The sequence below is a fragment of the Fistularia commersonii genome, chromosome 6, assembly GCF_037954325.1.
Source record: "Fistularia commersonii isolate RoL2024-O1a breed Wild chromosome 6, RoL_Fcom_v1.0, whole genome shotgun sequence".
NCBI classification, from domain to species: Eukaryota; Metazoa; Chordata; class Actinopteri; order Syngnathiformes; family Fistulariidae; genus Fistularia; species Fistularia commersonii.
Window position 1 is genome coordinate 13,533,348 of NC_141289.1, and position 17,614 is coordinate 13,550,961.

Below are 17,614 nucleotides of genomic sequence, written 5' to 3' on the forward strand. Positions count from 1 at the left end.
CCTGATGCCTCATCTGACTCCTCTCTGTGTGGAAGAGCAGCGGCACTAATCCGAGCGCAGGAAACTAATTTCGGCCACTTGTATACACAATCTCATTCTTTCAATCAATACCCATAGCTCGTGACCATAGGTGAGGGTTGGAACGTATATCGACGGGTAAATTGACCTTTAACTCACCACCACAGACCGGTACAGAGTCCGCATCGCTGCAGACGCCACACCGATCCGCCTGTCAATCTCCTGCTCCATCCTTCCCTCACTCGGCGGACCCTCTACTCCAGCACCACTGAATGGACCTTCGCTGGATGGTGAGCAAGAATCTCCTTGACGCCCAGCGGAAGTTGTTCTCCACGGTCCTCCCCACGCAGGAGGAGTTTTTGCCTTGGCAACCAGGATGCCGCTTGGCCTGCTGGTACTTTTCAGCCGCCTCCGGAGCCCCACAGGCCAGAAAGGCCTAAAAGGACTCCTTTTAGGGACCCATGCCGTTCCGCCCGGCCAAGCCCCATGGGTGAAGGTCTGGCCACCAGGCACTCGCCACCGAGCCCGGCCCCCAGGCCTGGCTCCAGTGCTGGGCCCCGTGACCCGCATCTGGGTAAGGGAAAACTGTTTCTTACATTGATTAATCTAATTAAATCATATTGTAGTGAGTTTAACAAGGCAGGAATGTTGCTGGATTGGCCAGTCACATCCCAGAGGACCCGTAATGCCATATGCACATGTTTTATTTTGACATAATTCAAAAATATTGTTCTGTGACAATGAACCAGTTTAGCCACTTGACTATAGAAACAGTCTTTTGGTCACCGGGGAATCAACCGTTATGTTTTTTTTTCGGTGTAAATATCGTACATTTTACATGAACCTCAAATATTTATTGTTTATATCCCTATCCAGCACTTTAGGTCACGAAAGGACTGGAGCTAATCCCAGCTGTCACTGGGTGAGTGGCGCGGTACATCCCAGGCTGCACCTGTCAATCACAAGGTCATACAAGCAACTCAAAAATGTCATTTAAAAAGCAATGTTAGTTTCCATATTTTACACATTTTCAGTTTTTTTTAAATCTTAGATCATATAAAATTTTCATTTTATATAAGTAATTTTGATTGTTAAACCCCTCTAAACAGTAATGAAAATATTAATTTGTGTCACAGGTAGCAAACCTATTTGGAAGTCTCCATTTTGTCTGATCATACAAAATAAAAGATCATTTTGTGAAATAAAGGCAATTATTCCACACTTAATGTGAGAGGGAAATAAAGTTTATTAGCATGCAAGTTAGCTGGTTTTTCAATCATATAATTCAAATGAATATTTCATATATATCATACCTCTGAAAAATTCACAATCATTTTTTTACATTTTCAGACAAAAGATGCACAATGTGCATCACTGAACATTTCAGGGCGAGTCAAGGTGTGATTTTGTGGAATCATTCTGTATCCTACTCTTATAGGAGACTTGATATCTGGTTATGTGGTTTCCTTGCTTTTTGCACTGTTGTGTCATGTGCCGGTCAGAACTCCCCAAAATGTCAGCGTGAATCAGTGACACCCTTTAAATATAGAGAATTTATACCACTTTTATCATCGGTAAAAACACAACTTGCCATGCAAATCACCTCAAGACTCGTAAGCTTCTCCATGTTATATCATACGCATATCTGTACGTGTCAAACAGAAATACTTCACATTCATAAGTAAAGCAAAAAACCATTCATACATGAATGAAACACCATGCAGATATGTTTTTGATGAGCGCCTCCTTAAATAGCTGCAACAAATGAAGAATACAGCCTCTGCTTTATGTTTTTAAGGCAACAATATCTATTAAGGTGGTATATTTTGAATTATTGGATCATGTATGCCAATCTTCCCCCTACCTAGCATGCTATGTAGATTACATAGATGAGTATGTATTTGCTGGCAGTGGGAGATATACATCTATATAACCTGTTTTGGTTTTTGCAGCTGGTGGCAAGGGCGACAGGCAGCTACAGATGTATGACAAACATATTTCCATGTTATAGAAACCAAACTTATAATTTAAACAGCAGCCATTAACGGTCCGAGCCAGTGAGCTCATATCAGCACATTCTATGCAGGACGTTCTAAATGAGTGGCAGTGAGATGTACATTTACATCAAGTACATCAGTGAAGATTTAAGTGTCGCGGCCGAGTCGCCGTCTCTCTCCTCCGCTCTCAGCTACTCAGCAAGACTATGATGTAGATGAGGAGCAAACAGATAAGGATGAGGGTGAAGTTGACAAACAGCTCCTGCAGGTTCCTCTTGGCCTGCGGAGTCACCTCGATCTGGGATGCGCGACGGATGGCCGACTTGGTCATGTGCTGAACACGCTCCATGGAGATGGAGAGGTTGTTTTCCTGAGGAATTGGGAGAAGGAGGCTGCTCGGGTCCGCTCAGACGGTTTTAGACGGAAGATCTGGGGCTCTGTCTGATCCGAACACAGAAAAATCGAGTTATTGTTTGGAAAGTTCAAGTCTTTTCACGCTCGGAGTAAGCGATTTCTTCTCTTCTCTTCTCTTCTCTTCTCTTCTCTTCTCTTCTCTTCTCTTCTCTTCTCTTCTCTTCTCTTCTCTGAAAATTAAGAACAAAAGTTCAGATTTGACACATATTTTATAACATAAAAATTGATACATAGTTGAATTTTTCTTAATTTGAAAGGTGTAGTAATAAAGATACAAATCTGCCTTTTTATTCATTTTCGAAATTATTTTCAATTATTTCTCCAAATTGTCATCAGAAAAGAGATAAATCCTCAGATACTTTAAAATATACAATTGTGGAGACTAAGGTTGGTTGGAGGCAGGTGATTTGCTATGGCAACCCCTGAAGGGAGCTGCAGAACGGAAAAGAAGACCAAGCATAAATATATTTCATGCATGCTCTCAGTGACTCATTCTGATTTTTTGAATTACCAAGTAGTAGTAATAGTAATGCAACAGAAAGAGAATAAATTCCTTCATTTATGAGGGAGTGAGTTCTGCCATGAATGCCTTACCTTGGAGAGTTCATAAAGTGAATGATAGATTTAAAAAAGAAGTCCACAAGACATTATTCTTAGCACACGTTTTGAGCCAACCCCAACCTTCACTAGTTATAACACTGCATCATATTATTATTGAGTTTGCCGCATTTCTTTCACTCACATCGCACGGTTCCTTTTTTTTCGAGAAAAGTAATTTCAACCATTTTAAGCAGAATAAAATAATATTTTGTGATAAACCTGAATTTGAGTAGAAAACTCAGAACAACCGTTTTAAGTAGGGAACACTTGAGATGCATGAGGTGAAAAGTTGTGTAATATAAAGCTAACGGTGATCAAGAACCTTTGTTACATATGTTGCGTATTGCGAGAAAATGTTTAGATTTTTCTCTCATAGCTGAGCACCAAGAAAATAAAAGTTTTAAGTAGGAAATACTTGATGTGGATTAGATGTAAAGTTGGATAATATGAAGGCAATGGATAACAAGAAGCTCTGAAAATCTTCTGTTTGTCTTTCATAGCCGAGCGGCACATCGCCGCCTCCTGCTGGCTGAGATCAGTTCACCCAGTTTTGATCTTGTGATCCTCTTTTAAGACAGCACATGGTGTGGTGATAAGAACCTGCTGCTCAGAGGCGCCAGCTGAGGGTCTGATGATGTGTCAAGGCGGGCTTTCAGAAATGTCAGGACGATAACGGCAGTGACAGAGTGCACAGAGAGCGACGGCTCCAAAAAATAAGCTTTGACAACCTTGACGATCGAGGTGATAGGAGGGGAAAAAAATCTATTTGAAATCAACGTAAGAACGGTGGGAGAAAAACAAATCAGCGAGGGGAAAAAACGGCGGCCTAAATAATCACAATCCAGCAGCGGCGCTCTCTCTACACTGGATTTAATACCCTCGGTCATCTGATCTGGGACTTTTGAGATCAAAGTGAGTGCGACAAGGTGACCATCGGTACATTTTAGCGGCTCCCACACACACCACGTACATCTTACCACTTGCACATTAGCTTCGCCAAGTTTGTTGCTATTTATAACAGGATTGCCGCTCCGTAATCCAGACGACAGCACTCGCTGAGTGAGGCGTAACACTCATCGGTGATAGCGATGAAGAGTCTTCAGCACTTAGGTCTGATGTCTGGGTGGTCAGAGTTAAAGTTGAACCACGAGAAAGAGTCCATTTTACTTAATAGTAACATGATACCGAGGCTCTGCTTTCTATCCGAATGTGCTTTTCAGCTGCGGTAGTTCCAGATCCTTCGCAGAGCTGAAGGATGGGAACAGAAGACAGGAATCGGGGGTCGGCCACCGGAATGGTGGCTATTTGACGCCTTTTTAAACACAGCTGATTTTATAGTCCGGATTTGCTTCTTCCACTGTTTGTCTGTACCAGTTACCCCGTTCTACACAACTCGTTTACACACTTAACACACCCCCATGTAATAACGGTAACATTTGAAAACCCCTGATTTGTTAGAAAACATCCAAATACAAAGAATAAAATGTCACCGTTAGATGAATTATCTGTGTTTTAAAATTAAAAAAAAACATTCATTTTACAAATATATATTAAATCTTATAATACATGTAGTTGAAATGATTTCAATATAGAGGGCTATTTATCAGAGGAAGTAAAGCCTGAGCACGGGCCGCCCTGCAAAAAAAAGTAGAGCTAAACATATTTTTATACTCACTACTACGATTACTACTACCATAATGATGATTATTTTACGTGATAATCATATTAATAGCATAATGATAATGAAATAATGGCAACATAGGTAAACGTACAAGTTAACATAGGCCTGTGTTCACTTTTTTCCATAATTGAAATTAAAATGTAGGTTAACTTTTTGTTTTATTTTTTCATTGATTTTTTTTGGCACATAAATCACAGTATCTACAATTTACTAAGACCTCTGGCTTCGTCTTTGGAAATGTCTTGTCGTCTACGTTCGTAAAGTTTAGGAATAACCGGGGTGCTTAAGAGCTGAGAAGGGGGACGTTAATAGTGCGGCTCAAGCTCTTTAATCGTATTTAATCATATGCTGAAACCCTGCATTCCCATGACTGGATATAACTCCCACACTGGGATGGTGTCTTCTTAAATGGTCCATCGCGATATCGTCATAGCATTGCTGCTAACACACACACCTCCTCTGTGACAACGGATTATTTTAACCAATAAAACGTAGAAGTAAGTGAATGTACTTGCTTGCCGTGCAAAAATCAAGCGCACACCACAGTAAATGACAAACCGCTGCAACCATCTTCGTAGATGAATTGCAGAAATTCATGGAAACGTAACAGAAGTGGGCACATTTTATTGGCAAGCTTGCAGTTAGAAGTTAATTATAGCCTCATGTATATTCGCAATGTGGGTTATATCGGGTTTACTGATGCATTTTAAAGAGTTTACAAATTACCTCATAATTGTGTGAGATATTAGTGTATGACATGACCCTTTTTTTCCCTTTATTTATATCATTTTTGTTGGGGCTCCGCATGATATAATTTGTTCGTTACATTTGTTAAAATGTTTTAACAAATTATCTCAACACACAATCATCTCAGTTTCTATATCAAAGCATTCACTCGACAGCTTCGGTTACTTTGAAATGAACAGATAAAATAACACACTTTTAAATGAATCTTTCACCCCTCTTAAGGGGGTAAAAGGCAGATTGAAAAGGCATCCCTGATTTATAGCCTCCTGGAGAAGGAGATCCAAAACAATCCCTACATTGCTTTACACTGTCCCCTACTTACTGTTCAGCTGTGATTTAAATATATAACACTGCATTTTATAATCCAGCCTCAAGAGGAGGCTTTGAGTATTTCCCTGGACACAAATTTAACTATTAATATCCACAATCCTTGACATACTATGGGGCCCCCGAACTCATTCATCACCCCAAGTGGACATGAAACACAGACTTCCTCCTCAACTTATCTCCCTTGCTTCCTGCGTTTAATATTTCCATCCAGTCACAAGTGGCCCTTTTAGTCCCACCAGCACTTTGACTTTTGACCCTCTGGGTAGTGTGTGATGGTTTTGCGTGTCTGTCAGGAGAGTTACGTTCAACACCGTTTGCCTGACAACAGGAGAGGTGGGGGTTTCACATTGTCCTCCGCCCATCTGCGCACAATCACCCGTGCTACTATTTACTGAGGGCTCAGCATCATACATACCGTGGTGAAAGACAGCCAGCCGTTATGTGACCAACGTGTAAATAAACCTCAGTTACACAGTCATAAAAGTTTGCGAAGAATCAGTGTTGACAGTAAATATGTCCAATCTTTCCCCTGTCTAATAAAACCTGGGAGTACATAACACATACAATCTGCTAAATGTAACTCATGTCTCAACAAAACAAGTCAAATCTTTCCGTTTGTGTCTGGTTTTTATCCAGCCCCAAACACAACAGGCAAATTAACCGGCTAAACTGTTTGACAATACAGATATGTTTTTTCACAAAGGTATTTTACAAAAAAAGGCACAGTTTTTACTGACGCTTGTGTTAACCTGCTGCTTTGTTTTAAACCAAATAAGAACGAAAATGTCAATTCGCGATGACAGTGGACCAAAATGAGTTCAGACCCATTGGGCGGGTAAGAGTCAAAATGAGACGTAGTGGAAAGTGAACCAAATTCACCAGTGTCGACTGGAGTTCAAATTGCAAAATACGAGCGATAAAGAATGTGAAGATGCAAAGTTATGGTGTAGGGCGTCATATTCTAAATGTTTTATTAAAACAAGTTACTGATCTGCGTAGTCCAATCAGTGTGTTAGAAGAGACACATCTGCAAAAACCGCATCAGCCCTGACTGACTAAGAAAGAATACTTCCACTTACTGTACCCTGCATGGAAGCACATACATCTTATATTTACTTTGTTGCAAACAGCTGCTATGTGCACATTTGATCCTTGTTTGTATTGCACTGGATGAATGTCAGATGGGGAAAAAAAAGCATCAGATAAATAAAAAGTAGATGGTTTTCAGTCCCACTGTCGCATACAGTAGACAGACACAGCGAACAGCCAAGACAAACACTTGTGTTCATTACGCACTATTACGGAAAAAAAAAAAAATCCCTCACGGAAGGGTTTTTTGTTAGCTGGACTTTTTCGAGCTGCTCAGACAATTATGAAGAAGGCGCTTTTTCCTGAGATACACAGGAGGGGACTTTACATTAGAAAAAATATATCAATAACCCAACTGGCTGATCAACTACTCTATTCATACACAGCGTATACAGTTATAGTATGGGTTATAATTTTCAACTTTCGGTTTTTTAAATACTCTGATATATCATAGTGCTTGTAAGCATTTCCTAAAAGTCTTTTATACGAAGCATCTCATTTCAACATTACATTCGAAACCATCATGAATGTGTTGGTTGTAGTGGATATGCCGATTAACTAATTAATTGCTTTACAACTTATTGACTTTTTATTCAAATGTTTAAGCTACATCACAGTTTTCATTGTGGAACTCCACTCGGTTGACTTTTTTGTCATTTTCAATTCTCAATATGTTTTCCTTGGTTAAGAAATTTTAGTTTACAATGTGAGTAAATTTTCTATCAACCCTGCTTGCTTTGGGGATTGACCGCGTATTCGCATCAACCAAACCCCGAATAAAACCTCAATTGAAGATGATAAATGCTTTGTTAAGTGCTTTATTTAAAGATAAACTAAATTCTTCAGCTCATCAATTTTGAGCAAGCATTTAAGTTGTTTAAACAGGTGCAACATAGGTTGCCTGTTATATTCTTTTATGATTTTCAGATCAAAAACATTGATACATTAATGTAATTAGTGTTATCTGCATATTTTTACTGTAATGTGCTTTGATTGCTGTCATGTAATTCCGAAGCCACGCGGGTCATGGCTTCCTTATCTGTCTATGAAGTGTCACAGGGATATTTTCCCCAAAGTCCCTCTCCAGTACCATGTAAACGGCTCCAGTACCTCAGTGGTGACTCCTTCTCCAGCTCTGAAACACAATCAGCTATTGTTAGACGCTGATTACAAGAGGAACCTCTTTCGAGAGCCAGCTGGGTCGATATGATGTTTCATGTGGTTTTCATTTGGAGGTTACTGAGGAAACAGTTGAAAAACTAGAATAGTTGCATCACACAAACAATTGCATATGCCCTCTGTAACCCCTATGTGTTTATGTGTGTGTGCGTGTGTGTGTGTGTGTGTGTGTGTGTGTGTGTGTAAAACTTTTTGGATGCCAGTCATTCCATGGCTGTGAGTTGTATCTTTGAGTGTCAGCTCCACTGGCTGTTGTGTTGAGAAGCGGATGAGATTCAACACAGGCATATGGGGGCCTCCACCACAAACACACATATAGATAAATGTATATATATGTATATATATGTGTATATATGTGTGTGTGTGTGTGTGTGTATATATATATATACACACACACACACACACACACATATATATATATATATATATATATATATGTGTGTGTGTATATATATATATATATATATATATATATATAGTGATTTAATATTTCATTAATCCTCATGACCAGAATAGATTGACTTTTTCATTCTGATTTAATCATAAGAGCAGAACATGTGGTAACCCGCTACTGGAAAAGAATCATCAAAAAGCAGGAAGTGCAAGAGCTGTCATGGAGATTCTCAGTTTTGTTGACCTACAATTCCAACTAGGGCATCATGGTTGTTGTCACACACACACATACACCCAGACACACACACACACACACACAAATGCACGGAACAGCTGTTGAGTGCTTCATATTTTTTTTCTGAGCGATGGATGCCTTTAGATTAATCTGTTGTTTCCCTAAATGTGGAAATATTTACTATCCACCAAATTTAAATATTTACAGGTAGAACAGGTTAAAAACAGGTTGAAATGCACTCAGAGTTTTTGTGCACCGGTTCCCTCCTCTCAGAGAAATCCCTCCTAAGCACCTGTAGCATTCATATATGTCATGTTACAACTACGCCTGCTGCTTGCTTGTCTTTTACTAAATCATTTTTAACTCCAGTTTTTATTCTGTCCGTGATGGCATGGTTGTTTTCATGCGTCATCGTCTACAAACCAATTTTTCACGCACTCGTAAAAGTCAAAGATGAATTGCTGTCAATTCAAAATGATTTACATTTGAGTCAAAATTAATAAATTAAATAACTAAGACTAATTAATAATCCATGAATTAATAATTAAGAAGTTCAAGTATGCTGTTCATCAGGAGACATGAAATACAACACTTTTATAAATGGGTGTATTCAATGTACAAAGTAAGAGAATTCTACTGACTGGGCTATTTTCTGATTACTCCTGCCATCACAGTACATCAAACATAAGCCACTATCTGCTGAAATGAATTGTATGCTGATAAAATTGCGCATCTTGAATGTCTACAATTGCCCAACTACCATCTACAGTGCACCTCAAGCTTAATAATATCCAATCTGGCCTTCATATGTCCCAATAGCTGGCGGTTGTGTGTATAATTGATTATAAATAAACTCATTGGTACAGAGCTAATCAAATATAAATTTAGGTGGAATCAGCCTCCGGACCTGAGAGGAAGGACAGTTGCTGGCCTGGCGGAGGAGGGCAGTGAAAGACTCAGGGAAGCCAGGGCTCTTCCTGATGTCCTCTCCTCCATCCCAGAGAAATTAACGTACAAAGATAAACACAAAAGACAGTCTCCGGGACCAGAGACTGAAGACGTTTCCTCTGCTTTAGAAACTGAACTTGGCAGGAAATGATTGTAGTCCCTCAGGGAAAGCTGAGCAGCAGTAGTCTTGTATCATGAGACAGATCAAAGATGAAACCTGCTATAAAAACATACACGAATTGTTGTCCCACTCCAAAAACCTTTAAAAAAAACTTATCCCGCATTGCGTTTGCCTGGAGATCAATTTGACACCTAGAATTTACATGTCAGTTTGTTTATGCATTATTTGTGATAGAAAAGCTACTCAATAATGACAATATCAGCATCTTATATATTGAATCATGAGAATGACAACAATCCTCACCGGCTTTATTTTGTTTGTATGAGCAAATGGTTCTGTCATACTGTAATGTAAGGTGTTGAAATACGATTGTGGTAGACAAACATCAGGAAAGATCACAAAATACAAGCTTTTTCACATTTAACTGCTAGGCAATTGACGTTCCAATACATGACAGTCTTATCAGGTAGACAGCTACATTGTGCATCAAAAATCTGAGTTGTAAGGTTGAAACCATCCAACGAATGTTTGGATTCAACGTATCTGCGATATAATGTAATCGCGGTCTTTGGATAAGATGAGAATAACAGAAAAACTGTTTACTTCAGTGGGGGTTCGGTCCAGTTTCCATTCCCTTACCTCTTGCTCTGTTGCTTTTTGATATGAAGCAGTGATTTACGGTGTCTCTCTTTATAATACAATACATATCTAACAGTGGGGAAAAGGGTCATGACTTATACTAATCAGAAATCTAATATCCTATGTATCCTATGAAGAACCTCATTGAATCCTGTGACTGCTTTTGAGGAATTGAAACGATCCACTCCACTTTTTTTTATCTCTACCTCTTAATAGACTTTATATTCTGGTGGTACGAGTTTTCAAAGGCGCTGAATCCGGAGGATACCGGTTCTTACCTTGCAGATGAGTTCAGAGCCTGTTGGTGTTTGAGAGAGAAATGTTAGATATGCGATTCTGTAAGGCAGTCGACGCAATCTGTGTGTGTGTGTGTGTGTGTTTGAGAGAGTGTGAAAGCAAGAGAGAGAGAGAAGGAGGCAGGACATTTCAGAGAAGACTAGGAGTGGAGGATACAGCGGTTGGGACAGCCGCTCCCAAACCGTCATTATTTGTCCCCTCCGCTCAAAAATGTTTTTTTTCTCTCAGCAACATGCCCTGAGATATCTGCCAGGGACCATATTGCCTTGAGTGTGTTGCTGTTTCCACGCAGCAGAGCAGCCCTGTCAGCTACGGAGGGGAAAACCAGTGAGCTCTGGCACACTGGACTGAAGGGCAGCACAGTCCTGAGGTGTGCTGAATTAATAAAGCTTACACATTAAACAACTAAAGGCTAAGCAGGATGCTGCAGTAGTGTTTCAGAAATCCAGATTATTCTGGTAAAGTAGAACATGTACATGCATCTTGGAATTTGATTATTTTAGTTTTTATGTGGAAATACCATGTGAATATATAAACAAATCATATTAATAAAAGCTGAGTATTTTTAGAATGTGACTGGAGGGGCCATACACAGCTATATTGGACTGAAGTGACTGCGGATGTTGAACCAAATGTTAGCGACATGCAAAAGAAATATTTCATTTTGCTGATACTGGAGAAAAGGTAATTGATTTTCTGCGTTGCTTGCTGGCTGGAACATACCGCCCAAATATCTAATGGGCTACTTTAACCTCATGACATTGCCTATTATGACAGGAACATTCTGAAATACGATTTCCAGCACGTCCATAAGCTGCTTACCAGATATTACCAACAGACTTAATTAACTTAGATGCAGACAACATATTTGGGGGCTTAATAATTAAAGAAAATAAGTGTGTGTGTGTGTGTGTGTGTGTGTGTGTGTGTGTGTGTGTGTGTGTGTGTGTGTGTAAGCGCACACTTGCACACGCATGCGCCTGTGTGTATTGTCCTGGACAGCATCCTCCACATGGGAGAAATCCAAAAAGACGAGAGGTTCAAAGAATGTCAAGAAAAAGTAAAAATAACCCCCTGCTGTGGCTCAGAGAGCTTTGCATCTGCCTTATAAGGAGAATCTGCATGTAAACAAGCCGTTTGTCACACTCAGCTTTGTTGTTCCTGCTGTGAAACTTGGTTTCAAGCACGGACAATTAATTGTTTCTCGCAATGTATTCTAATTAGTATCAAGGTAAAACTTTAATTATCCCTTCCGGAAAAAAGAAAAAAAAAAAGAACTGGGCTATTTATTTGTGGAAAATCACATGTCAGTTTGAGAGCTGAACAGTTTGCCTCCAGCACAATGAAGAATGTGTCATTTAATTTTCCTTTTTAAATGCAGCAAAGTGACTCAAGCCATATTTATTCATGTTTCGAGGTAGACAAAAAAAAAACTTCAACAAACAAAACCAAAAAAAATCCCTTTTGGGACAACAAGTACAAGCTCCTACTGGAAAATATAACAAATTATTGTTCATTAGATTTAATTTTTGTTCATCAGATTTAAATGTAAACACTAAGTTAATGTCATAAGGCAATAACAAGACATGGTGAAATTCAACATAATAATTCTTCCCTTTACAGATCATTTGTCTCAGCAGGGACAAGACAGGGTCTCTTTGTTTGCCTTTTTCAAATGTAAAATCCCTAAGAATCACTTTACAATGATATTCTTCATACTGAGAGCAGGAGAAAAATCCTTGCAAAATAAATAATCTGAAAAGGCAAAATGATAGACACCATCACAGGAGTTGGACTGTGACCTGGAATGTTGCTGGCTAAGTTTCAGAACAGGAATGGTAATTCTTGTCAATTATAAATAAAAGAAAGAAAAAAAAAAAGAAAATGAGATGGTGGAAGTTGCCAGTGAAGATACTTTATTTAATGGATGCAAATGTGTCATCGATCATGACATATATGATAATGATAATTATACCAACCAAATCACTTGTGCTTACAACTCTAGTGGAAAAAATAAAAATGCCCCATTCTAGTTGTTTCTGGGAACGCTTGGTCTCCGTAGCCTTAAATGGTCAAATGCCTGCCTGCTCCGACAGAGAGAAAGACCCAGAGCACAAAAGATCGGCTTTACTGACATGTAAATCGCAGTAACTGAAACAAAGTATGCACATCTCAACTTGAGAAAATTTGATTGCACGGTGAGACTGGGGAAATTCACAGGCCCCCGAGACTCAGTCCTGATGATTTGATTGGCCCTGACCCTTCTTCCATGTTCAACTTTTTAGGTGATAATATTTACCTACATCCTTTCCAGAAAATATATATCCTGTCAGTCAGACCCATGTTTCTTTACGTTTGCCTTTTAACCCGGTCATGTGGATGTCAAATCTAAACTGACTAAAATTATTCATTTATTGATTGAAACAAACTGGAATTGTCACTCCAAAGAAAAAGGAAAGGGTTTGATATATGACCTGGTGTCCCATTCATTGTACTGCTGTTCGATGCTCTGTCCTCAGATTTGAATTTATTTTGTGTTTATGAAGTTCTTAAAGTAGTTTGCTTTCCAGTATGTTTGAAGACAAAAGCTTTAGGACTGCTGGCCCAGGATCGAAGATTTAAGCCGCTGTAGAATTATGGGATGGATGCAGTTTTCAGCAGAGCAGTACAGCATCACGTTGAATGAGAAAACAGGATGCTTGAAATGGTGCTTTCTATTTACAAAATGTTACACAAGTTTACTATACTGGCATACATAGTTTATCTGCATGTTGCATGAAGGTTTTTTTCTAATTCCTCATGTGATTCTATTGATTATAATGGTCTATAACTTTCAGTCAATGTGTGGTTGGAGTGACATCGATGATATCTACCATTTTGTGAAAAATTTGTCTCTTTATTCCAGAGGTTCTCAAAAAGGGTAAAGGAACTTCCTGCAGACTTACTTACATCATTTAGAAATAACGAAAGATACTCTGTATTCACAGGAATAACCTAAAAATCCACCGCAAAAGAATTTCTGATATTACCCTAATACTTTCACATATTGTATTAAAGTTAGAAATCAGACAGTTTTTTGGGATGTTTCACCAAATCTCTTTGGAATATGAATCTGACACCTAAAACAGAAGAGATTTTCAAAATACCCGCCATAAATTTCTGAAACAGATTGAGTCAGTTCTTGCATTATTGACAAAAGACAACACGTCTTCATGCATCCAGCAAATGCCTGAGAGCACGAAAGTGGGAATGTTCGGTGTCCCGGTTGTAGCCAAAGCCAAGTGTCGACATCTGCCCATCAGACATTTATTGATTAATCGTATTCATTATTACAACCCAAATCTCTGTGGATATTGGCTGTACACAAAAACAGCGTATACTGGGAGAGAAAAGGATTTTTGGGGGGGTGAGGGAGGCTGGACCGAGGGTTTACCCCATCAGCTGTGTGTACTCTGGAGGCCTTACAGCTTCTGTTGGCAGCTTCACACACATTCTCTCTCTCTCCCTCTCTGTCTCTGCCTCTCTCTATCCCTTTACTCTATCTCTCCATCTCCCTCTATGCTCTCCAGATATAGCCAGCTATGTGGTGAAGCCCACAGCTAGTGCTTCCCCAGAGGCCTCTGTCTGAGAGAAGGATTTCTCATATGTGCTTTTTGAGCCTGGGACAAACCTAAGACCAGAGGCGCCTTAATGTCGCTTTAGGCCCCAGCGTAAACTAACCTCTCTGCAGCAGAGGTGCAAATAAGAGATCACACCCTTTTACAATTCCAAAATAAGAATCAGAGTTCCCAGTGAAGTTGTTTCTCATTGCAATAATCTATATTCCATAAATGGTTTTCCCTGGTTAATCACCGAGTAAATACCTAAAATAATTTTCATGAAATATCAAAAATGTCTGTAAATTACCCAAAGCAAACAAGTAAATTAATAAGAGAGTAAATCAACAAATGGATGAATAAATCAATAAATATAGATAACGAGAATGTAGGTCAAGATATGCCTCTTTTTTTTAGATGAAGTTAGGGATACAGTTAGGGTTTGTTGTTAACCCAGCAAACCTTCTGTCAAACTTCCTGACAGTAATTTCTTCATAACATGAAGTTTTACATGCTAGAATTGAAGGTCTTTGGATGTTAATACTTTTTTTTGTGTGTCTAAATAACTTTTGATGATACATGCAGAGGTGCTGCTAGAGGGCTAAATGGAGGGTGACCCCAGTAGGGAACCTGGTAAGGAACCACAACTTTCCCCCGCCATCTCTCAGGCAAAAATTCCTCTGGTACTCGTAGCGGCTGGCTGAGCCCCAGCTCAGCAGGTGAGGCTCCAAAGTCATCCTTAGGGGCAGAATGCAGCCCCAGCATGACCCACGGGAAACGGTCTACGCAGTTGTTACCCTAGAGGGACCGCATTGAGGGACCGGCGAAACCGCTCACACAAGCCGTTAGCCTCATCCCTCATCCCCAAAGACCCTGCCGGTGCCGACTAGAGTGCTGACACAAACTCCTGATTCCTGTCTAAAGTAACATGGGACGTGGGCCCAAAACCAGTGACGTGCCTATGACGTGCCATATATATACCTGGCTTAAACATGCCCCCCAGCCCTTAGTCCCGTGGGTGGGAGGCCACACACTTCAGTTTCCGCCACAATACTGTATATATATGTATACAGATGTACATACATACAGATATATATCTCCTTTCATATATTCTGTTGCAACTACTTTTCTATTTATCTACCCGTTGATTGATTTATTTCAAATGTATGGCATTTCTCGACATAAAAGCCTTCCAAATGTGACTTCCTTTTTAAAATATATGTTGGTTTTTTTTCGCGTTACAAATGAATGGCAACCAAAAGAAAATATACTTAGGTTTCTCCTTTTAGATTAATTGCGGCAAAAACACAAAGTTCCTCTTTGGTGGGGCTATTTTTTATTCACCTTTTGAACAGCAACCTGTGAAAACCTGTATTCTTGCATATCTTTTGTTGTCTTTTGTTGACCAGTAGGGGCTAAGTCATTTGCATGATTTTTCAAATATTTCTCAGAAGTCTGTGACGTCGTATTGCCAAAACAAAACCAATATTTCCACAGTTTACCATGGTCTTTCGGGTAAGTTGTCAGTGAAGTTGCTGTACCCTAAGTAGTTCCTTTGTCAAAGTGAAACTCACACCAGCTTCTGCTACACGCAAGAAGTGTGTTCTTTCTGCAGAGAAGTAAAAGCTGTGAAGAGAGAAAGAAACAAATCGTAACCAAAACGTCTCTCAAACCACAACAAGTCAGCTTGCTCATGTCCTGCAGTCTTTATTATGCCTGTAGTCAAAAATGCCTCTGCTCAACCAAAGCAAGATTTTCAAATCAACAGCAGCCATTAGCTGTGACTGTAGCTTGAGGGATTTGGCTGTCATCAGCAGATGATCCACAAAGCTTCCTTTGTTCAACAAAGATATATCAAGAATACCCATCTGCTAAATATGAAACACCACAAATCCAACCAACACAATAGCTGGGATCTCTCCATCGTATTAAATCAGGCATACATGACACTGGAACTAACATATCTGAATCAATCCTAATCTATGTATCATAGTAGACAAAGAAACCATATCCTGCCATTGAGATATCTTTAATCCACTGCCTCCTAACCTCAACCCCCATCAGGAATGTAAATCAGACTACATTATAACTCATAGAACTCATAAAACAAATGTGTCAGACATCTCAAAATAAAAGGCTCACAAAGGTGAAGCACCTGATGGTTGCTGGCTCCTGACAGATCTTCAATATAAACTGTTAAGTCTCCATAAAAATCAGTCAAATCCAAGACAGCCAACGGATAGGGTTCTCTTGCAATACCTTACAGCAATCGTTCAAATTCAGTGTGACCCAGGATAATCAGCCTCTAAAAATAATTCAGATTCAATGCAGTGACGTTTTGGATGCCGTACCACTGTTCTGTAAATAGAAACCCAATTCAGTTTGGGTCAGTCCATTCTGAGATCAGAAAAAAAAATCTGTTTGTAATAGTCTGTGTATGTGTAATAGTCACATGGGCCCAATATTAAGTACACAGGTACAATGAAATTCTATTTAATATATTGGAAAACGTGTCCTTCTCCACAAGAGTATGTTTGCACTTGGTAAACAAGCTGCTTCTGCTTATATGTTTTCAAATGCTCATCTCTTAAAGTTAGTGTTTTAGTGCCAATCTTGTCTCTCTGTTTTCCCAGTCTTGTATCAAGGTTGTCCATCCATCCATCCATCCATCCATCAATCTTCTGCCTGGTGTCCAGGAGGCATCCTGACCAGATGCCTGAGCCACCTTGTCTGAGTCCTTTCTATGAAGAGGAGCAGCGACTCAACCCTGAGCTCCTCCTGGATGGCTGAACTTCTCACCCTATCTCTAAGGGAGAGTCTGGGCACCCTGCGGGGAAAACACACTTCGGCCGCTTGTATCATGTCAATTAAGAGCTTCGCCTTCTGGCTCAGCTCCCTCTTCACCACGACAGAGTCCACTCCAAAAGCTGCATCGATCTGCCTGTCGATCTCCTGCTCCATCTTTCCCTCACTTGTGAACAAGACCCCACGATACTTGAACTCCTCCACTTGGGGCAAGACCTCTTCCCCGACCCTGAGTGAGCACTCCACCTGTTTCTGGTTGACCATCATGGTCTCAGATTTGGAGGTGCTGAGCCTCATCCCGTCCGCTTCACATTCCAGTGGAGCTTGAGATGATGGACTGATGAAGCCAACAAGAACCACATCATCTGCAAAAAGCAGAGACTTGATCCTGTGGCCACAAAACCAAATCCCTCTGACACTCTGGCTGTGCCTACAAATTCTGTCCAACTTGGGCTCCTTCCCTGCAGGAGAGGAGACATACCATGTCGCTAGAGCCAGCTTCTGTAGCCGAGGGTCAGGCTGCCG

General features: G+C 40.0%; 1 protein-coding gene across 2 annotated transcripts; it reads right to left on the reverse strand.

Moving 5' to 3' along the window:
• Nucleotides 1-1,246: 1,246 nt before the first annotated feature.
• On the reverse strand, nt 1,247-16,504 carry pln2 (phospholamban 2). 2 transcript variants are annotated; one of them, XM_086147488.1, is made up of 3 exons: nt 16,440-16,504; nt 15,859-15,910; nt 1,247-2,599 (listed from the first exon to the last, which is right to left on the reverse strand). In XM_086147488.1, exon 3 carries the CDS (start codon nt 2,362-2,364, stop codon nt 2,203-2,205), a length of 162 nt encoding a protein of 53 aa, XP_086003614.1. In that variant the 5' UTR covers nt 2,365-2,599; nt 15,859-15,910; nt 16,440-16,504; the 3' UTR covers nt 1,247-2,202. The 2 variants fall into 2 exon arrangements, with proteins under 2 accessions (XP_086003614.1, XP_086003613.1); XM_086147487.1 differs by lacking the exons at nt 15,859-15,910; nt 16,440-16,504 and adding an exon at nt 10,670-10,812.
• Between the last annotated feature and the right edge of the window lie 1,110 nt (nt 16,505-17,614).

Coding starts and splice junctions, on each gene's coding strand:
- pln2 (XM_086147488.1), bottom strand. CDS start 2,364: ATGGAGCGTGTTCAGCACATGACCAAGTCGGCCATCCGTCGCGCATCC.